This window comes from Vulpes vulpes, chromosome 13 (genome assembly GCF_048418805.1).
Source record: "Vulpes vulpes isolate BD-2025 chromosome 13, VulVul3, whole genome shotgun sequence".
NCBI classification, from domain to species: domain Eukaryota; kingdom Metazoa; phylum Chordata; class Mammalia; order Carnivora; family Canidae; genus Vulpes; species Vulpes vulpes.
The window spans coordinates 95,772,461-95,795,129 of NC_132792.1; the positions used below are offsets into that span (position 1 = coordinate 95,772,461).

Sequence of the window (22,669 nt, forward strand, 5' to 3'; positions counted from 1 at the left end):
AAAATTTTTTAACTTCTCAATTTTATGTTAAAAAAACCAATAAAGATGCTAAAGAAACCAAACTCATTCCTGCTTAGACTGAGACATATCTATTCTGAGCACAAAATATCCATATCTGTTCATTTAATATGCAAATCAGAATGTCTAATCAGCCTGGTTTCTGTTGCATGTTCAATATAGCAGTTTTGCCTTTCTCTAAATTAGGCCCCACATGCTACTTTGCACTGAGTTAGAAAGGCTTCTTTCTAGTTCATGCAACTTAATATTTTACTGTCTCCTTAATCTTTCTCTGTATTTTTTAAAATGATTTTTCTAGGAATTCCCATTTTCCCTGTTTCTACTCCAAGTCCAGAAGACCCAGTAGCTGGAGATATAAAAGGTAAGTATCTTCTCTTTTGGTTTAACTTCAATGGAAACATTGTGCTCTGTATTATTTTTCTACTTCCTATATCTGCCACTATGCCCAAGTTCAAGTGGTCCTTACTGGAGCCTGGCAGGTGCCTTGCAGGTGTCTCCTGTCTCAGTTCCTTCCACTCACCATTCTCTATGCTACTCTGTCTTTTGTGCAAATGCTCCCTGATTAAGGAAACTAAACAGCTTGAATTGTATGTCACTTGCTTGTTCAGAAACTTCCAGTGGCAGTCAGTTGCCTACTGTCTTGTTTGGGTTCTATATACAGAGACCCTGAGAAAGGATTTGAGCATAAGCAGTAGATTCTGGAGGTGATCCCAGGAGACATCAGGAAGGGAGTGATTCAGGGAGTGAAGGGAGCTGTTATGAAGATGCATTAGCAAGAAAGGCCCTCCTGTAGCACCTGGAGCTCCATCCCGTAGGCAACTTTAGGAGACAGCATAAAACTTGCTTAGCATTATCCCAGCTGATGGTATAACTTCAGTCACTGGCCACTGATGGAGGGCTTATTCTGGGGCATTAACTCTTTGGCCGAGGAGCTCCCATAGCCAGATGGGTACCCCTGTGCAGACAGTGGCAGAGATATGTAGGGAGCAGCCTTTTGGGTAGAGAGGTGAGGATCGAGGGGGTGTGGGTGCTACACCTACCTCATCACTCATTCTGCAAGTGCTTTATGATCACCAGTTATGTGTACAGCACCATTCTGCCTGCTGGGACTTATAAGTGAACAGAACAGAGAAAAATCCCCAGCTCTCCTAATAGCTTATATTCCAGGGGAGGAAGTCCTATGATAACAAAAAATAGTATATAAGCCACTAAACAACTGAAATCTCTAATATCTTAGATTATGATATGCAGGGCTGTGTCCTGCACAAGGATGCTCCTTTTAAGGGGGAGCTTTTCACATTGTAGGCAGAAGCTAACCCATGTGAGGAGTATTCTAAGTCTTGAGGTTTGATTCTGGAGTTGGCAGCAGTGCCCTTTGTGAGCCCATAATAGCACAGGCAGGGACACACATGCTCAGGGAGGCACACTGCTCCAGCAGAAGGGCACACCACATGTGCACAGCCTATGTGTGCCCCATTTGGATAACTGTGCCCCATTTGGATCATGTTCACCTCACCCAGTGAGCTTGCTTCTCACTCCTCAGGGTGCCAGTAGCAGCCTGACAGTCACATGCTCATCTCATTGGGGGGAGGTAGTGCTAGGGGTGTGTGAGCACATGTGAGCACATGTTCCCCTCCTCTGGGTGTGTCCAGGGTGTGGGTGGGCAGAAGGGGTCACAAGTCTCTGGAGAGCGCTCTTCCACAGAAGATTTCCATTTCAGCAACAATATGGCATCTCAAGAGACGTACTGGAGAACTGGTGTTTGGCCATGAGTGCTGTGCAGAACATAAGTCTGGGAGAGAGGTGGGGGCATGTGAGGTTTGCAGATTTCAACAGGGTTTTCAGGGGGGACCACCTGAAGAGATAAGCAAGGACCTGAGGAAGGTGAGGGGTGAGCTCTGCAGGTATCTGGGGACAAGCATTCAGACCCAGGAAAGAGCCAGTGTGAAGTCCTTGGGGTGCATGCTGGGGTGTTCACTGAACAAAAGGAAGACCAGTGTGTGAAAGTGGAGTGAGCACAGGCAAGAGAGGTAAGGAAGGGAAGTGCCGGGGACCAGATGGCAGGGCCCTGTCAGCCACTGCGAAGATTTAACCTTCCATTCTCAATGAGAGAGGAGCCATGGGCAGTGTGCACAGAGAAAGGACATTGCATAAGGAACTCTGTGGCTACTGTGTTGAAAACCAGTTGGAGGCGGAGAAAAGAGGAAGAATGGAGATGCCCTGGAAAGCTATTGTATTTCATAACCTTGCATATTATCAGATTTTTCTGGGTCTGAGAGATCATTTATATCCACTTAAGATTTATTTCTAGGACGTCAGTGTATAGTTGACACATCTTCAAGGGCTTCCTTTGAAAATGACAGTGTGTGCAAAACATAAATTCTGGCCTATAGGCATGCACACTCTTTTATGCCTCCAAGTTCAAACAAAGAGTAGGGACCAGTGAAACAACAACTGCAGAGATTATATCTAGAAGACTAAAGCAATCTGGGGATGGTTCTCTAAAGTTGCCCACATAGCCTGAAGACATGGGTGCCCAGGAGGTTTCTTGACAAATAACATGAAAAAGGTTTGATTCCCCAGGTCACTTTATAATTAGCTACTTGCCTTTGCTGGAGCTTTTAGGTCAGTGTGGTTGGGGCTGGAGGATGGGAGCTCAGAGGTGGGGGTGACAGCCGCTGGGGGGGTGCTTTCCTGCCTGTGTCCTTCCCCAGGCCAGGCATATCATCTGCTTGGCAGAGTGGGCCACTCACTGTTGTCATGGAACCCATCAGATAAGGCTTAAAGATGAATAGGCCAATCCTGAAATCTCAGTTTGGAGGTTCCGTTGGATACCAGTAGATGTTTCTTAATGGCATCTCTGACCTTTTCTTCCTATTTGTTTATTTCCCTTTAATGTGTAGTGTTTTAGGTCAAGAATGCCTAGAAACCATAGATAATTCATTATCTATGTTTCCATGGCAGAAACTTGAGACAAGGCAGTCTCTGAGAGTCTCTTCTTGCAGGGTGCGACTGTAACTGGGAAGGCGTTCTCCCTGAAATATGCGATGCCTATGGAAGGTGCCTTTGCCGCCCTGGGGTCGAGGGCCCTCGGTGTGATGCTTGCCGTGTGGGCTTCTACTCGTTCCCTATTTGCCAAGGTAAGGAGGCAACACATAGCATGGTGATCATCAGGTCCTCGATGTAAAGTTCCTCTTGAGGAAACGCAGAGGCACCTGCTGGTACAACTGTGTGGCCTGCAGTTCTGTGAGTGAGCCCCTGACTTATATATGTGTGTTACATGTGACTGTCCCCCTACCTGGGCCATGTCACCCCCCTTCTGTCTTTCCCGCTCTACCCTTCCTCCTCCCCCGTGGTAAGCACATAGGCTCTGGAGCTGGCTGCCTGGGTGCAAATTCTGAATCTGGAAAGGAGGTGGTGGCTGAGCAGTGTTTAGGGAACTGCCAGGCATTCCTGGGGACAGGGAGCAGGAGGCATGAAACCACAAACTTCTCCCCACTACTTGTTCTGTGTCCTAGGATCTCATCCTAGTAAGAGTCACTGAAGGAGATGGAGGGTGGGAAGAGGAGGTGTCTGACCCAGTCGCTAGAGCAAAATAGGAGTGTTGTAAATGTTGGGTGAATGAGAAAATGAATGAATGAAATTGCTCAAGGGCTCCTCTGCTTCCTCTCCATCGCCTGCCTGCTGCTGTTTTTCCCCCAGAAGGGAAAGGGAGGGACGAAAAGAAGAGAGGATTATCAGTGAGGGCTCAAGGCAGGAACTGAACACCACTCCAGGTGTTATAAACAGACAAGGACTTGCTCTAGGTGCTTGGATGCTCAGCTAAGTTGTGAACGGCTGGAGCAGCTGGTGCTAGGTGGGGCCTTAAGGAGGATCCCAATAGAAAGGCTGAGTGTTAAGCTCAGATTTCCATAGTGCAGCCTGAGGACAGAAGGACTGCATCCTGATGCCTCCACAGCCACCTCTTGGTTCCCAGGAAGCTAGATGGGGCTCAGCCGTGGAAATGGTCAATAGGTGTGGGAAGGCAGCTTTCTCCTTACTTCCACCTTTCTAGTCTCACTTGAGTACTTCTTATTTGCAAAAACCAAGTTGGCATCCAGACATCCAGAACCCAGCTCCAGGAGAATCTGGGAAGTGCTGTTTTGACCTTGCCAGCCCCTGAACACAGATGGAGGCTAGAATCAGTCTTGAGCAATCTCATCTGCCAGGTCAGCCACGCTAGAAAACCATGGAGGTGGGTGCAAGCAGGACCACCCCTCCCCACTCCCAGAGCTGGATGCTAAAGTGGTGAAGGATCAGGTTCGTAGTAGGTATCACTTGGGCCAACCAAGTTGCTTAGCCGCTCTGCTTCTCACTTGCCTCATAATCGTGCAGGTTCCAGGTGGCACTGACTGTGAAGCTCTTGGAGGCCTGGGGAGCACTCTCTCACTTGTATGGAAAAAAAAAAAAAAAGACTTCCTTTCCTTCCTGGTCCCCTGACGTGCCCTGTTCACAGACTCTGTCCTTGCCCCCTGCTTTCTCAGCTGTTGCCACTTGGAGCCACAGAAGCTCTCCCTCAACCAGAGGAATTCAGTGTTAGTTGGAATGCCCAATACATTTCCTATAGAATAACAGTACGGGCGATTCTCACGATTGAATTGTGTGAATCATACTAGAGGCAGATTCTGCACAACTGGCTCCATGGTCTGGCATGGTAACCTCATCCTTGCTCATGATATTGTTCTATGGAAAGATATCCCAAATCATGAAGTTTTGCATAAAGGTTGGCAATGATTACATTTTTATTTTTAAACTGGAGACCCTGTGTCATGAACCCATGGGAGGGAGAGGGCAGTGGAGACCATACATTTTAGATGTCCATGAGGGCCCAAGCCCAGAGAAGCTTATGGTACTAGGAGGCAAGATGATGAGTGGTGAAGACAAGGTCCTTTCACCAAAAGCAGAAGGGTTGGGGCCACCAAGTTGTTTATCTCATTCCCCTCCTGTAACAGGTAAGCATTTTCTAGCTACCCTTTGTTTTTCTGACACTCTCCCAATTATATCTTAGATGTAAGTTGTTTAGAGGCAAGGAGTGGACAGTGTCTCATGTTTTTGTAATAATCTGCTGACATTCATATTAGTTCTGTGTCAGCTGCTATGCTCATAATTGGAAGGATCCCAAACATTTTCTTTGTTTTCTTCCTCCTTACCAGCCACAACTCCAGACTCATTCTGCTAGAATGAATGACAAATATTCCAATCTAGTCATTCCCTTGGGCAATGCTGTCCGACTGGGCCTTTGTATTTGTGGATACCAAGGTGAAAAGTAATACAATATTTTAAGAATGCTCTTTTCCACATTTCTTCACTACTAGAACTAATTAGGTTTAAGGCAGGGAGAAAATACAAAGGTGTATTTAGGACAGAGCAGTGGGAGGTGGGATACCCAGAATGATGGAGTAAGGAGTTCAGTGGGACGTTCTCTCCAACAAAACAAAACTTTAGCTGGTAATAAATTTTATTTTTTTATTATTTATTTATGATAGTCACAGAGGAGAGAGAGAGAGAGAGAGAGAGAGAGAGGCAGAGACACAGGCAGAGGGAGAAGCAGGCTCCATGCACCGGGAGCCCGATGTGGGACTCGATCCCGGGTCTCCAGAATCGCGTCCTGGGCCAAAGGCAGGCGCTAAACCGCTGCGCCACCCAGGGATCCCCCTAAATTTTAAATAATCATTTAGAATCTCTGGAAATTGTCCTAAGAGCAAATGAAGAAACGTTTATTTAAGAAAATCTAAATATCAGTAAGAACAAGTCTGTGACATTTGGGCTCCATTAGCCCCACCAGCCCGACTCTCTGTTGTAGAATCCCTACCTTGGGCATAGACAGCCGAGAAGATGGGAGTTCTTTTTCTTCTAAATTCCTGTTCTGGGGCTACCTTTTCACCTGAGGATGGACAGGCTGCTGGCATTTCTCATTGCCCCCTGGCCTGGACTATTGGTGCTCTATTTGAGGCAGGGTGAGCAGAGAGGATCCTATCTTCTCTTTCTCCACCCTGCCCACCTGTATGGTGGAGACTCTACACCAACCACTGCAGACTGAAAATACAGAGTCTAATCACCCCAATCCCTGCTAGCTCATAGAGTGGAGGTCCTAAGCCAGGAGAGGCAAGCTGAGACAACCAGGAGCTACTACTATTCCTATCCCCAGTGCCTGCTTGTAGAGCAGGGCTGTCACTCCAGGAAAAGTGGGTCCTCATCTTCAAGTCTGGTGGTCCAGTGGTTCTGCACAGCCAGAGGACAGGTAGGTCATAATGATAATGATAGAGTTTGGAAGCTCTGTCTGAGGGAATTATTTTAACAGAGGGTGCCAAAGGGTATTGTAGAAAACAATGTAGATCTTGATGTACAGCAATTACAAGGAGGCTGGTAGCTCTGATACAAACATAATGGCAGAGCAACCAGAAGTTTAATAGAGAGAATCAGAGGAATTTCAGCCAAAAAAAGCCCTTCTGATATCACAGATAAGTCTGCGGGTTGGAAAGGTTGTGTGCATGTAACTAGATTACACCTATTCAGGAGGAGTCCAATTAGACAGGGGGAAGACTCAGAAATATCCCCATGTTGTGCACAAATCCATTACCATAGGGTGGTAGCCACACTGGCAAAAGGGGTTTAAGCACAATCTCTAACCAAACACTGACTGAGCAAGCTGCTCAGACACAGGGTAACTCCTAAGGGGTCAGGCTTGAAAATGATACCATCATCATCGCTGGTTATCTAGAACTGAATGGTGCCCAAGGCTGTGGCCTCTCAACAGCAACCAGAGAGGAAAGATCCAAACTAATAGTCCGTGGCTGAATGTAAGGGGTGGGGGGGGAGTGAATTCTCCAAACTGTGGGAGCAGCCTCCAGGCTAAACACATATGCAATGGGAAAGGATAAAAAATCTGACTGGCCAAGCAGAACCTTCAATTAGCAAGTTGCTTGTACGGACCCAGGAGTGCCACTAAGGTGGCCAGGCCAGAAGATAAACACAAGGGGGAAAATCTGAATAGGAACATCAGAGGCTGGATATTGGAGGAGAAGTAGACCTTGCAGAACTAGTTCAGCCACATCATTAAACAGCCAACCAACTAAGCAAATAAAAAACAATCCTGGTGGTAGTCAGAGTTGCTACACTGCGTTACCTAGAATGTCTAGCTTTCAAAAACAAAAAACAAAAAATGAAATATGCAAAGAATCAGGGAAGTATGACCCATACACAGGTAAAAAACAGCCAATAGAAACAACTTTTGAATGGGCTCAGATGGTGGATTTAGCTGACCAAAATAGCTGTTATAAGTATAGGCAAAGAGGTAAAGGAAACTATGCATGATGAACTAAAGGAAAGGGTAATGATAACATCTTACCAAATAGAGAATATCAATGAAGAAAGAGAAACTGTTTAAAAGAACCAAATGGAAGTTCTGGAATTTAAAAGTATAATTGAAATGAAGAATTCACCAGTGGGATTCAATAGTAGATCTGAGCCAGCAGAAGAATCAGCAAACTTGATGACAGATCAATAGAGATTATTCAATCTGAAAAAGAGAGAGAAAAAGGATGAAGATAAATGGACAGAGCCTTAGAGAAACATGGGACACCAAAGTACACTGACATCGATGTAATGGGAGGAGTACTGGAAGGAGAGGAAAGAGGAAGGGCCAGAAAAAATAAAGAAATAATAGTAGGGGCACCTGGGTAGCTCAGTCAGTTAAGCATCTGCCCTTGTCTCAGGTCATGATCTCAGGGTTCTGGGATCAAGCTCCACATTGACCTTGATATATATATATATATATATATATATATATATATATATATATATAATAAAAATATATGTTATATATATAATGAAAATATACTATCTTTTGTAATACTTGCTATTATGGAATGATATATATATATATATATATATATATATATATATATGCTGCATCTTCTTTATCCGTTAATCAGACACTTCATAGTTTAAATGTTAAAAGACAAAGAAAAAAGGTCTTGTAAGAGCAAAAGAAAAATGACACAGTCCCTGCCAAGGAATTTCAGTTAGAATGTTAACTGACTTCTCATCTGAAACAACAGAGGCTAGAAGGCAGTGGGACCACACATTCTAAGAACTGAAAGTAAAATTTTTGTCAACCAAAAATTTTATATCCATCAAAATTATCTTTTGATGATTCCCAGATGAACAAAAAGAGAATTTGAAGCTAGCATACCTGCCTTACAAGAAATACTAAAGGAAGTTCTTCAAGGCTGAAAGCAGGTGACACCAGACAGTAGTTGGAATCCACCTGCAAAATATAGATGTTGGTGAAGGAATTAGGTAGGTGTATTGGTCAGCCTGGATTTCCATAACAGGATACTACAGACTGTGTGGCCCAAATGACAGGAGTTCATTTTCTCATGGTTCCAGAGACTAGAATTCTAAGATCGGGGTGCTTGAAGATTGATTGTACTCCCTTCCTGGCTTGCAGACAGCTGCCTTCTCCTTGTATTCTCAGATGGCCTTTCCTGTATGTATGGGTTGAAAGAATGAGAGAGAGAGATCTCTGATATTTCTGCCCTTTCTAAAAGGCAGTCTGGTAGGAATCAGGCTCCACCCTTATAATCTCATTTAACCTCAATTACCCCCTTAAAGGTCCTATATCCAATTACAATCACATTAGAGGTTAACATATGAATTTGAGGGGCACGTAATTCAGTCCATAATAGTATTACAAAAGATAATATATTTGCATTTTTTAATCCTTTCTTGTCTTGATTGATTTTAAAAGAAGTTGTACAAGACTGAACACATACACACACACACACACACTCATATGTATGTATGTTGGGGGGCCTATAACATACATAGCAACATCTACATGCCTGTGTCATACATAAATGTAATATATTTAACAATAATAGTGCAAAGGAGATGGGTGAGAACAAAGCTATGAATTAGAATAAGGAAGTGACATCAAATCTATGGCAAGAAATGAAGAGAGCCAGAAAGGATAAATAAGGAAGTTTATTAAGATACTCTATACATTATATGTTCCCTCTTTTCTTCTATTGGCCTCTTTAGAAGATACAGATTATATAAATAATTTTAACAATATATTGTTGGGTTTTGACATTTGGACATAATATGTATAGCAATAATAGCACAAAAACAGGGAAAGAATGGAGTTACATGGAATTCCATGTCACTGGAACTAAGTTAATATGAATCTGAAGTAGATTCTGGTAAGATGTATTTTGTAATTTCTAGAGCAACTAGTAAGACAATAACAAAATAATTAAAAAGTTGTTAAAGGAAGTAAAATGCTACACTGGAAGATATCCATTGAATGCTAAAGAAGGCAATAAAAGGGGAACAGAGAAACAAAAAGACATTAGACATGTAGAAAAATGCAAAATGGCAGAAGTAAATCCAACTGTATCATTAACATTAAATATGAGTGGATTCTATACATACCATCTACAGATATTAACCCCAATGGATCAATAGCCTAAATGTAAGAGCTTAGCCTATAAAACTCCTAGAAGAAAGCATAGATATAAATCTTTGTGAGCTTAGGTCAGTCAATAATTTTTTAGATTTGACACCAAAAGCAAAGGCAACAGAAGAAAAAACAGATACTGGACTTTAAAATGCTTTGTGTTTTAAAGGACACTATCAAGAAGGTGAAAAGACAACCCGTTGAATGAAGGAGAGTATTTGCAAATCATGTGTCTGATAAGGCACAGATATATAGTATCAAGAATATCTAAAGAGGGATGCCTAGGTGGCTCAGTGGTTGAGCATCTGCCTTTGCTCAGGGCTTGATCCCAGGTCCAGGGATTGAGTCCCACATCAGGCTCCCTGGGAGAAGCCTGCTTCTCCCTCTCTCTATGTCTCTGCCTCCCTCTCTGTGTCTCTCATGAATAAATAAATAAAATCTTAAAAAAAAAAGAATATCTAAAATGCTCTTATAACACTCTAATTAAAAGACAACTTAATAAAAAAAATGGACAAAGAATTTGAATAAATAGTTCTACAATGGACCAATAAGCACATGAAAAGATGTTCCATATCATTAGTAATTAGGTAAGTGCAAATTAAAAGCACAATGAAATATCATTTTCTATTCCTATAAAGGCAGGCAGGAACAGAAGTTGGCAAGGATATGGAGAAATGTGAGCCCTCATAAATGGCCTGTGGGAATGCACAATGACATAGCCAATTGGCAAACAGTTTTGCTATTCCTCAAAATGTTAAACCTAGGGTTACCATATGATCCAGAAAATCTACTTGTAGTTATACAGCCAAGGATAATGAAAACATGCAACCACACAGTAGCTTGTACACCAATGTCCATAGCAGCATTAGTCAGAGTAGCCAAGAAAGGGAAATGACCTGCATGTTTATGAGCTGATGAATGGATAAATAAAATATAGTCTCTTTATATTATGGCATATTATTAGGAAAAAGTAAAGTACAGACACATGCCACAACTTGGATGAACCCTGAAAACATGATGCTAAGTGAAAGAAGCCACATATTGTGTGATTCCATTTATATGAACTGTCAAGAACAGACAAATTCATAGAGACAGGAAGTTGATTAGTGGTTGCTTAAGGTTGGCATGGAGGTGGGTGAGGTTGGCGGAGACAGAGCAATGGAGATTGACTGCTAATGAGGATGGGGTTTCTTTTGGGGGTCAAAAATGGTTCTAAAATTAGATTGTGCCGAGGGTTGCACAACCTTGTGAATACATTAAAAAGCATTGTACATAGTATATGGATGAGTTGTATAGTATATGAATTATATCTCAGTAAACCTGTGTTTCAAAAAGATAAGGAGGGAGTTGGAATCCAACACATGAAAGCAGGATATTTTCTCTCCAGATGCACTTCAGCCTTATTGCTCTGTAAATTTCCACCCATCTTGTATCTTATTTACAACAGTGATAAAACAATAAGCATTAGAATTTTGGAGTTACAAGAAATTGAAATTACTTATTTTACTGCAACTCATCTGAGATCCAGGGGAAGCAAGGTAGTTGCAGAGTGATGAGTAATATCCTGTTTCTTAACCTCCACCCTGGTGTACCTTCAGGAATTATATTCTCCTTCATATCTGCAGCACCTAGAGGTCCCAGGACCTCAAAAAGCGCGAGCACTGTGCTTCCCAGACTGCATTTTTCACACTGCAGATCACCATCCTCTAGTGCATGGAGAAATCAATTCAGTGAGTTTGGACCAGCATTAAAATGAAATAGAATAGACACTCTGCATTATAAGCAGCAATAGAAAGAAATGTTTTGCAAAGATATATTAATAAATATCCTTGTTTCCGCATTTTTATCTGTCAATCTGGGTGTGTGTGTGTGCGTGTATGGTGTGTTTATTGTGTTAAAATTTATATGTTACTGTGGATGTAGTTAAAAAAATTTGAAAGCTACCGTGTTAAGTAATCCTGGAGGATTTTGTCTTTGATTCTGAGTAGTTGGTCACTTTGCTTTCATTGGTCACTTTTCTTTGTTTTCACTTTTGCTTTTCACTTTTACTCTTTGGCTTTGTGGCTTCAGATTCTCAAATAGTTACTGTCTGAAATTATGGTGTATTTGGGTGAATTTAGGATCTCTCTTTCACCTTAAAAGCATTACTCAGTAGATTGCAGCCGTCATCTGATAAATCGATTTCACCTGTGCCAGTGTACATTGCATAATTCCTTCCTAAATCTGTTTGGGATGCAAGAGACCACTCTGTCTTACCTTTTTACACATTGTCTATAGGACAGGTAAGGTCCAAAGGGCATGAAGAACTCATCCAAGATGCACACCTTGTTTCCTCTTTAATCCATAATCTTGCCTTAAACCCAGCAAGCAGAAAGGAGGGTATAAATAAAAATATCCTGGGATTTGACCTTAAACTGGGTTTTGACTTAATGATTGTTCTCTTACCTAAGAGAGTGCCGAAGAGCCCAATAACTTACTAGCATGTTCGTCTAGGTGCAGGGGGATAATCACCAGCCCTGAATGAAGTTGAAAGGATCCAAGGGATTCAGTTACAGCAGGAGCTATGCTTTTTTAATACCCCAATTATATGACATTCAGTTGCACCTTCATGTAGCTTAATTTACCATAGTTTTTTAAAAGGGACTCCATGGTTCACATACTGCTTATAGGAACTGTGATTATTTTTAAAGCTCTGCCTATTTAAACATAGATTTCTATAATAAACCTCAAACTCTGGTCATTTTTTCCACTTAAAAAGTGACTGTTTTTAAACATATTCTATCATTCTTTGAACTGTAGTACAATATTATTCCATCTAGATGGAATTTGGTTATCTGGCTCATGTATCTGGAGCAAAAGTGAGAGCCAAGCAGTAAGACCCCTCAACCCTTAGTGCCTCTGTGAAGTGAAAAAGCATGCTTCCAAAGATATGCGCTAAAATCCATGCATTGCACCACTAGAAGAATCCCATAGACCCTGTCTTACTTATGCATCATTTAAAAAAAATAATTATGCTAAGTTTGGTTGTTTTCTAAGCCACACTCATGGTGAATTAGAAACATACAATTAGAAGAGAGGGAAATATTGCCAAGGCAACACATTGACAGTAAGGGAAGAAACAGAAAAACAGACGAGAAACTGAGGAAGTATAGTAGCTTGGCACCATTTGACGAAGAGCAAATAATCCTCCTCAACTCAGGAGGTCCTGAGGATGTCACTGAAATGAGTATCATAGTAATGGCTCTGGATCATGATGTAGTGGTGAAATTACATCTGAATAGCTATTTCAGGAGGAAGGAACATATATAATACATTTTAGTAAGAGTGCTATTTAGTTTTAAAATGAAAAGATTTTGGTGATTAAGGAGTCAATTTTGACTCTATAGTTTCATGTGACAGAAAACTTAACCTAAACTGGCTAAAGGCAAAAAGACTTTATTGGCTGTAATTGAATAGTTCAGGCATATTTGGTTTCAGATTAATCCAGGGGCTCAAAAGACGTCGGCAAGTCTGTTTTTCTCCATCTTGCAAATCTATCTTGTAGATTGGCTTCATTTTTAGGTCTCAGGTAGTAGTAAGGCGGTAGCTGACACTTCTTAGACATATGTTGCTATGGACTGAATTGTATCCCTCCCAAATTCATGTGTTGAAGCCCTAACCTCCAAGGTGACTGGCTACATTTGGAGGAAGGAAGTAATTAAGGTTAAATGAGGTCAAGGTTGGAACATTGATCTGATAGGATTAATGTTCTAAGAAGAGACACCAATGAACCTTTACATACATTCTCTCTGCCATGTGAGGGCACAGGAGGAAGACTGCTGTCTGAAATCCAGGAAGAGTCCCTAGGAACCGAATCTGCTGGCACCTTGATCTTAGACTTCCCAACCTCTAGAACAGTGAGAAAATAAATGTCTGTTGTTCAAGCCACCCGATCTATGATATTGTTACGGCAACTGGAGTCAACTAAGACATTCATCCTTTCAGGTTCAAGTCTAGGGAAAAGAGCATGCTTTCCTCCAGGTCAAGGCTGGTTCTGATTGGATCATGTGTCCATTCCTGAACCAACTCCATGGCTGTGGAATTCTGTGTCCTGACTGGCCAAGCCTGAGTCTCCCCACATCCAGGGAACTACAGTGAAGACCATTGTCTGAACAGCATGGGTGGAGTAAGGGCTAGACCTACTCCCTACCCCCACCCCCACCCCCACTGCAACATCAGGATGCCATAACCAAAGCAGGGTTACTGTGAGTCGGTAAAATTGTCAGCTCTCTGAGAAAACCTAGTTCCCCAAAGAGACTAGTCCCATAAGAGATTAGAAAACCTCTGAGGTTTAACTGTAGCATTTCCCCCCCCCAAGAAGATGACACCTGACACGAAAACTCTTTAATCAGCTATCGTACATAATGCAACATCCTTGTGTTAAGTGATAGAGTCTGGATTTTTAAAAAATATTCTATCTTCTTGTTTATATTTTTGGTACGGTTGGTTTAGAGCTCTGTTTCCAAAGGTCAATCAAAGTCATCTTAGCTTACTGGCCAAAAGGCAGACCATGGAAACAGGAGACTGAGAAGGTGTGCCGAGGGCTGAAGAGAGGGACGGAGGGTGGGGGCGGGGGGGAGCAGCAGGTGCTCCCTGGCTCCCCACGTGAATGTATGTGCAAGCCTCTGCTGGGTTCTGTCTGTGGTTCAAAATCATGGCTCAAGTGGAGAGAAAGGCTCACACAATGAGGCAGAGGGGTATGTACATTGTGTATTCTAGTCCCATTCCAGTGAGGGAGAAAGCATGGTTCAGGCTTTGGAACTGGAACAGGGTGGTGTAGGGGGAGCAATCTCTTTAAGCCCTGTCTCGGTGGACCTTGCCAGACAGAGTACATCCAGCCTCAGAGGAGCCTACCACCACCGCTCTTTTTCAAGTTTTGCAGGAAATGCACCATCCACCATATTCCTGGCATGATGTAGGCATGCATCTTGAAGCTTGCATTTGGACCACTAGGTTCTGGAAGAATGATGTCTCTCCTCTTGCTCTATCCTTTTTCTAACAGCTTTTGTGTTCTTTTTAAAATTTTCCCTTGGGGGTGGCTTTGAGGCTAGTGACTGAAGCTCAGACTCACTAAACTGATTGCTTGGCCACTGAACTTTAGAGTAAAATCAACATGACCCCAAATGCTACATTGGATGCTCCAGTATATTCTAGCCAAAAAAATGTTCTTATGGCTTTGCTCTATATTATTTCAAAGATTTTTTAAAAATCTTCTTGAGAAGGAACTCTAAAATCCTTCTAAGTTCTTGCCAGTTGTGGTTCTGTGTTCATGTTTTGCATTAATTTAATTTGTTCCAGACTTGCCTAAGTACAATGCTGTATTCTTCTCATTTTAATTCTGACTCATACAAGTGCCCTGAAGTTTTTTCATAGGTGAAAGTCAAATCATAGATAGGAGACCACCCTGGATAACTGTCTTTACATGTTTAAAACTTGTGTTTACATTGATGTCTGGTCACCTCTTTATCTTCAACTACAGCAACTCCTGTAATTCTCTCAGTGAACGTGATCGTTTGAAGGGTTTACTCCCCACTTTTCCTCCTCCCAATACCCCTCCCCCCTTTTCCTTCCATCCTATTCCTTATTCCTGCTTTCCTCTCTTTCATGTTTCTCCTTCTCCCTCTCCCTTCCTTTCCTGGTACAGTTTGCGGGGCAGCAACTAGTCAGCACTTAGAATAGAGCCTAGGAGGATGTGGGCTGTGGAAACAAGTGGTCCTCCCATGACTAGGAACCAAAGAGGCGCCGAGTGCAGCTGACCCCAAACCTCAACCACACGGACCTGACCCATGGCCAGGAAATGTCCCCATTGGGGTTTGCTGTAGTCCTTGGGAGGTGGTGACAGGTCTTTCCTTAGAAAACTCCCCTAAATAGGTTGCCAGTGCAAGATTAACCTCCTTCTACCTGTCAGCATAGTCCCATGAATCAGACAAAACTAGCCAAGAGAAGAGGCCATGTGGCTCCAGCTAATGGTGGTTGGCACTGCAGGGCAGGTTTAGGGCTGGGGACACTCCCAGGAGACCCTGCCCCACTCTTCTAGGAGGGGAAAAAAACCCTAGGGCTGAGCATGGGTGAGACTGGGTCTTGAACTGACTCCACTTCGTAATTCAATTTTCACCTGGGAGAACATTGAGGTGGTTGGTTAGAAGAGACCTGAGGACTTTCTGAAGATTTAATCTGCTCTATGCCCTGTTAACCAGAGAGGTGGGTGGTGACAAGTGGAGCTGACTGTTGGCTTTGTGGCTTTGACTAGAGAAGGTGCCAGCCTGCTTTTCCAACAGAAGGAAAAGCTCCAAGTCCCGGACGCAGTAAGATGCAGTGTTCACCTTATGATTTACATGGCATCAGTAGAGCCCCACCACACCCCATGAGCTTGTTTACTGATGGAGAAGAGGGTGGCGTTACCCATACAATACCTGCCTCATGGCAGGGCTGTAAGATTCAGTAAGGGAATGTGTGCCAGCAGCCTACACAGTGTGGACCTCAGGAAGACTTCAGGCATTGCTTATTCTTTCAATCAGCAAATATCTATTTGGCACTTACTGGGTCCAGGGCTGTATGTGATGCTGGAAGCCATCGAAGGAGCACAACAGACACATTCCGTGTCCCTTTGGAGCTTTATGGTCATTATTTTTTATACTCTTTGGGAGTAAAAATGTCTTAAAGCTGAAACAATGAGGAATAGATGGGAGGTAAAAAAAACTCCCGAAACTTCCAAGGACCTGGACCGATACACCGAGCAGCATGAAAGTGTTTGTGAGACATTATAGTATTTCCAAGAGGGTCTGCTGTTGTTGAGGTTTGGGTTTGGAACTTGGCAGCTGTCACTGCTAGCTGGATTGAAATGAGACCTGTGATGCCAGATTGAGTAATTCATGATGTAAAACAACGTATGTACTGGGTCTTTGTTTTCACCTCTGGAGGGTCACTGTGTCTCCTGAGGCTCCGTGGACAGCCTCTGCGGCCTGAGGAGCCAGGGGCCATGTCTTCCACATTATGTTGATTGGAGCTGCCACTGCTGGGCTGCCCTAACTGCCTGCCAGTGTTTCCTCATTCACTTTCCTTTAAGACAGAAATAGCAGAAAGCTTATGTTAATCAGGGCTCTCCAGAGAAACAGAACCCATAGGGTGTGTGTGTGTGTGTAGAGAGAGAGAGATTTATTTTAAGGAATTGGCTTACATGATTGTGGGGGCTAGAGAGTCTAAAATCTGCAAGGCAGCCTGGTGGGCTACAGACCCAGGAAGGATTGATGCTGCAGCTCAAATCCGAGGGCAGAGTTCCTTCTTCCTTGGGACTCTCTGTCTTTCTCTTAAGGCTTTCAAATGATTGGATGAGGTCTACCCTCATTGTGGAGGGTGATCTGCTTTACTCAAGGTCAACTGATTGAAATATTAATGACATCTTTAAAAAAAACAACTTTCACAGCAATATATAGAGTGGTGTTGGCAAAATATCTAAGCTTCATAGCATAGCCAAGTTGGCATATAAAAATTAACCATTGCAGAACCTAAGAATATTTCCTCAATAATGAGCCCCTTGGTAAGCACATGATCTCTGCAGATAGGCCCATGAAACAATGCTGACCCAGATGGCAGTAAGAAACCAGAGTCCTTGTCCCGCTGTCTGCCAAGAGCAGGCTGAGTGGCATTAGCATGTTTCTTCATTTCTCTTACAGTTTCTTGGCTGCGGTGGGGGCAAGGGAGGTGCTTCATATTATGTCAATAATTCCCTAGCTCCTCTTCTGGATTTTTTAGCTCTCTGAGGTCAGGGACTGTGTATTTTTCTTAATTACCTCCACCCCCACATCTAGTCCTGGTACCACTGAACATAGTAGGCCTTCAACCAAAGTCTGCTCGATGGATGAATATGAAGTAGGAGGGTGGAATGGTGGTAAATGCTCTGGTTTGGCCATAACTACTGTGCCTCTCTGAACAAATCCTGTAGCGGGAACTTGCATTTGGGTTTCTCTGGCCCACCACCATGCTCTCTCTATCCAGGTCCCGTATCCCACAGTCCTGGTCTGACTGATGTCTTTTCATTCAGCCTGCCAGTGTTCAGTCCTTGGCTCCTACCAGACGCCCTGCAACCCAGTGACGGGACAGTGTGAATGCCAGCCGGGGATTACAGGACAGCGGTGTGACAGGTGTCTCTCAGGAGCCTATGATTTCCCTCACTGCCAAGGTAGGGAAGACATCAAAATGCCAGAGGGCGGGTTGTTCTCTGGTATGTGTGCAGCCCAGACAAGCCCAGGGGACCCCTAGTCACCCTACACATTTGACCCTCATCTGCCTGGTTCCTCCCTGAGTTTGAGTCCACTGAAAATGCATGTATCAGATACGCATCCTCAAAGGAATCCAGAAATGACTTATTCCTAAAAAAAATTTTGTTAATTCCCAGGTGTTCTAAATTTTTTAAAAAGATTATTTGGGGGATCCCTGGGTGGCACAGCGGTTTAGCGCTTGCCTTTGGCCCAGGGCGCGATCCTGGAGACCTGGGATCGAATCCCACATCGGGCTCCCGGTGCATGCAGCCTGCTTCTCCCTCTGCCTATGTCTCTGCCTCTCTCTCTCTCTCTCTCTCTGTGACTATCATAAATAAATAAAAATTTAAAAAATGTTTAAAAAAGATTATTTATTCATGAAAGAGATATAGGTGGAGAGAGAAGCAAGCTCCCTAAGGGGAGCCTGATGCAGGACTTGATCCCAGGACCCCTGGATCATGACCTGAGCCAAGGGAAGACACTCAACCACTGAGCCACCCACGTGCCCCCCACGTGTTCTAAATTTATACTTCTTGGTTTGCATGTCAGTTCTCTGTGTATAGCAGTATGGCAAACGTGAACCCCTTTTAGCTACACCAAGTGTTCCTTGACCCCTTCTCAAAGCATCCTGGCTTCTCTCTGGTTCCAGGCTCACAGCACTGATGCTGGTTGCTCCATAATACCCTGAGGGGTGATTTTAGTAGGTCCCCTTGCTGGAGGGCAGAGCAAGACCTTTGCTGTGTTTCTGCCCCTCTCTCCTCACCGCTCTGGCCTCCTAGGGGCATTGTCCTCACATAGCATGGGTGCAAGGGGAGAGCAAGACCTTTGCTGTGTTTCTGCCCCTCTCTCCTCACCGCTCTGGCCTCCTAGGGGCATTGTCCTCACATAGCATGGGTGCAAGGGGAAGAGGGTGACCTAGAGCCAAGGGAGGAAACACTGTCACTGTCACTGGGCATCCTAACTACTTACCCCCTCCCCACTGATAGGAGCCAGTGAGAGAGTGGGAGACGGTGCAGAAGTAAGATGCCCGTGGAATCTCCCTGTGTTCTCTGGGGTGCGCAGGCTCCAGTGCTAAGGAGCTCCTGCAGCTGCTTTAGAGCCTCTTTCTCTGTTGAGAAGAGATGTTTGAGGAAGGCTGCACCAGACTTTCCACTTGGAGAATATGGTTTTCTCTGACTCCTTCCTGCTCTTGGTAACTCTTTGAGTGTTGCCATCAGAGCTGAGTGGAGACAGGGCCACAGCACCAACTTGATTCCCCAGAACTTTACTCACCAGTATCCTCAAGACACCAGGTTTTCTTGCCAGTAGAAATTGTAGCCGGTAGCCAGAGGGGGCAGTTTGCTTTTGAGAAGGCCTGAAGGATCCCAGAGTGCAAGGCTGTCCTGGGTGTGTCTGTTCACCTCCAGCGGGTGAGGAGTGGGAGGAAGCATTGTGGTTTCTGGGCAAGGGGTGTGTGGGGGGTGGGTACACACAGTGCGACAGTCACAATAAATCCTCCAGAGTCAAATGGTGGCAGTGGTCAGCCTGGGCAGGAGCCAAAGGCAGGGCATGGCCAGGTTGAAAACCAGCAAAGAGAGGGAAGGATGTATTTACTCTTACGGAAGAAGGAATGTGAGGAAACATCAAAACAGAAAGAGACACATGAAGTCATCAAAGGACAAGCTGAAGGAAACAAAGAGGAGACAATGGCAAAATGTCTAAGGAAAAACTTAATGAGAAGACCAGATCATAGTATGAGGTCATTTAAATTATTGGGAAAACTAGGCTTAGGGCAGGCTTACCCAAACCCTCTTCCTTTATAGTAGTAATACTGCTGTGTAATAGTAATACTGAGACATTGCAAGATCCCACTTTATTGAAGAGTGTTTATATTGGGCTTGTAATACTGTATTGACTTAGGCAGGAAAACAAACTAATTAATTTTAGAAATAACTTTAGTACAGGTGGGGAACAAGAGGATTGTGAATATTAAAGATTTAAATCTTGATTGACTAAAAAATGTACTTACACATTCTGTTAACTTCTACTTAATGGGCAATTAAAAAGTCTGTTGGTACAATATTGCCCCCTTCTGGATAATCTTAAAGATGTTCCAAATTCTAGAATCTCCTCTCCCTAGTCTCCATCAGTCAGAAATGAACTTTAAATAGTAGGCAGGGAATGGAGTTAAGTGGCAAAAAAAGTGATTCGGGGATTAAGGAGCGTAACGGTTATCAGGGTGTGCCTTTTTCTGAGTTACATGAGAAGTCCATCTATCAAGAAATACACACATAGATGCATTCTTTTTAAAAACAAATAAAACAAACCAAGAGACAGGCAGACATAAAAACACCAGGCGTTTAATATGTTTCTAAATCATGTACAGGTTCCAGAAGTATCTGTGACCCAGCCGGTACCCTGGACTCCAGTTTGGTAAGTAGAAGCATACCAAAGGTTACAATTCTGACTGATGTATTTTGATCCATATTACAGACGAATGCACTTAGGAGCTTCCTGAAATTAAAAGTAATTAAAATAAGACCTGAATCCAAATTGCTAAAGTGGTCATTGCTCTTCGTCAAAGTGCATATGTGATACTGTGAATATTGTGGTGTTCCAGTTAGTTTTCTAAGTGCTTTAGAAATTATTTGTCTTAGCTTCAAGCCTGGAGATGGTGGACCTCCAGGCATTCGAGGGACAGAGGAAGAGAGGTTCTGCATCCTTATAATGAGTCAGGGACCCTTGCGCATTACAAAAGTACTTTCAGATAAACATCATTCTCGACTGAACCTCAAAATGTTAAATATTCAGATATCTTTCCATTTATTATTTTTTAAAAATATTTTATTTATTTATTCATGAGACACACACACACACAGAGGCAGAGACACAGGCCCAGGGAGAAGCAAGCTCCATGCAGGGAGCCCGACGTGGGACTTGATTCCCGGTCTCCAGAATCACGCCCTGGGCTGAAGGCGGCACTGAACGGCTGAGCCACCTGAGCTGCCCCTGATATTTTTCCATTTAAATGAGTAGTTTGTACTGTAATAGAATCAACAGATAATTGTTAAAAATAAAATGATTTTTCCATGTTTCTTTTTCTGTATTTTCCAATTTTGTTTTAACCGCAATTATGGATTATGTGTAGAAAAAAAATAAATGAAGAATAAAACAAAAGCCATGAGCAGTTTGCGGAAATCAACGCAGTACAGTTTTATTCCCTCTGGTTACACTTAATTTACTTTTCATGGCCAAAATATAATTCTCTGACAAGTTTTGTTCAGAACATATGTTTGAAAACATGTCTTAATTTTGAGATGTCAAGTGTTAGTTTGATTTTCTTTCAAAGGGATATTGCCAATGCAAGCCTCATGCTGAAAGTCCTTCTTGTAGCATCTGCAAACCGTTATATTGGAATCTGGCCAAAGAAAACCCCAATGGGTGTTCAGGTAAGGTTTTTATGCATAATAACTTACTATATTGCAAATTCCTCTTAATTTTCTCTGTTTCAGTGACTAAACCCACAAAAGAGCTATTTATTTAATAAGTTCAATTTGTCTGGAATTTCGTGTAAACGTTTTGATGTTTCTCCCCCTACTTTTGGCAGAACTTCTGTCATTTTGAAAATCTCGGCAAGGGATTTATATCCTGTTTCCATATGTATTTTGTTGTTTGCAAAGGCAGCCACTTGATAAATGGTTTATATTGCCTTACTTTTTATAAACGCCTCTTTTGGGTTTGATTTTATTTTCATTTTATGCTTAGATTGAAGTCAAGATAAAAACTTAAAAACACCAAGCTAAAGTTGGCTAAGTGGAGCAGATGTGTCCTTAAAATAGAGTATGTTTTCATGTGAACATATCAGTAATGACCTTGACCTTGGAATCATTTAAAAATCCATGATACTGCAGCCTTTGTGTCAGAGTGGTCATAAACTAGCCATTACTTCTCGTAGGTAGATGGTATTGATCTGGTGGTTCTGCTGACCCCGGAAAGCAGTCCTATTTTAGGCTTCAGTGGAGCAAACTGGAATTCTGCTGAAGCATGCCTGAAAGTGACCACACATTTAGGATTGCTGCTGTGTCACGTTTCCAGAGCCAAAGGCTGTCCTTTGTGCAACCTTGGTCCAAGGACGCTCTCTTTTCTTCACAGAATGCCAGTGCCACGTGGCGGGGACAGTGAGTGGAATCGGAGAGTGTGGGCAGGTAAGCGGGCCGATTGTTGGCAAACCAGTGAGATGTTAGAGCAGTTGATGTTGGGGGTGTCTGTGGGAGGACATTAGTGCCTCTGTCATCATACAGGGCATGCTAATATCTCTCTGAATGTCTTCAGATCCTCGCCTCACGTTATACAATGAGTTAGTTTTAAAATCTTGAAGATTAGCAAATTGTGTGATTTTACCAAATGTTGTCATCTGGCTTATTCTGCAGCGAGATGGTGACTGTCACTGCAAGTCCCATGTCAGTGGCGATTCCTGTGACACATGTGAAGATGGATATTTTGCTTTGAAAAAGAGCAATTACTTTGGGTGTCAAGGTAAATACTTCCAGTGGGTCCTGCAGAAAGCCAGCTTTGATGGGCAGAGACTGTCCCGATCATCTTTCTTGAATTCCCTTGGCTTCCTGCAGTCTTTCTGATGGGATGGGATTTAAAAACCCTATCCAGGGAATTTGGCCAAATACTCAGTTGAGACTAGTAACAAATTGCAGTTGGGGCTGCTTCCACTTTTCTTCTACCAAAACATTGTTGGTTTAATTACAGAAAACATAATTGGGACGGAGGGGGAGTCATCTGTTAATTTCGTAAATAACATCAAGACTTAGTCATTTTGAAGGTATATTTTGTATGATTAAAACAGCTTACACCATATTTT

General features: G+C 43.0%; 1 protein-coding gene across 1 annotated transcript in view; it reads left to right on the forward strand.

Annotated features, from left to right (window-relative positions):
- The window catches only part of LAMA3 (laminin subunit alpha 3), a 249,144-nt gene that overhangs the window by 88,631 nt on the left and 137,844 nt on the right, over positions 1-22,669 (forward strand). Inside the window, exons 11-17 of the mRNA XM_072735102.1 lie at positions 317-379; positions 3,024-3,158; positions 17,601-17,738; positions 20,183-20,229; positions 21,146-21,245; positions 21,949-22,001; positions 22,227-22,332. Of these exons, the coding sequence (XP_072591203.1) occupies positions 317-379; positions 3,024-3,158; positions 17,601-17,738; positions 20,183-20,229; positions 21,146-21,245; positions 21,949-22,001; positions 22,227-22,332 (642 nt within the window). The remainder of the gene's footprint in view (positions 1-316; positions 380-3,023; positions 3,159-17,600; positions 17,739-20,182; positions 20,230-21,145; positions 21,246-21,948; positions 22,002-22,226; positions 22,333-22,669) is intronic.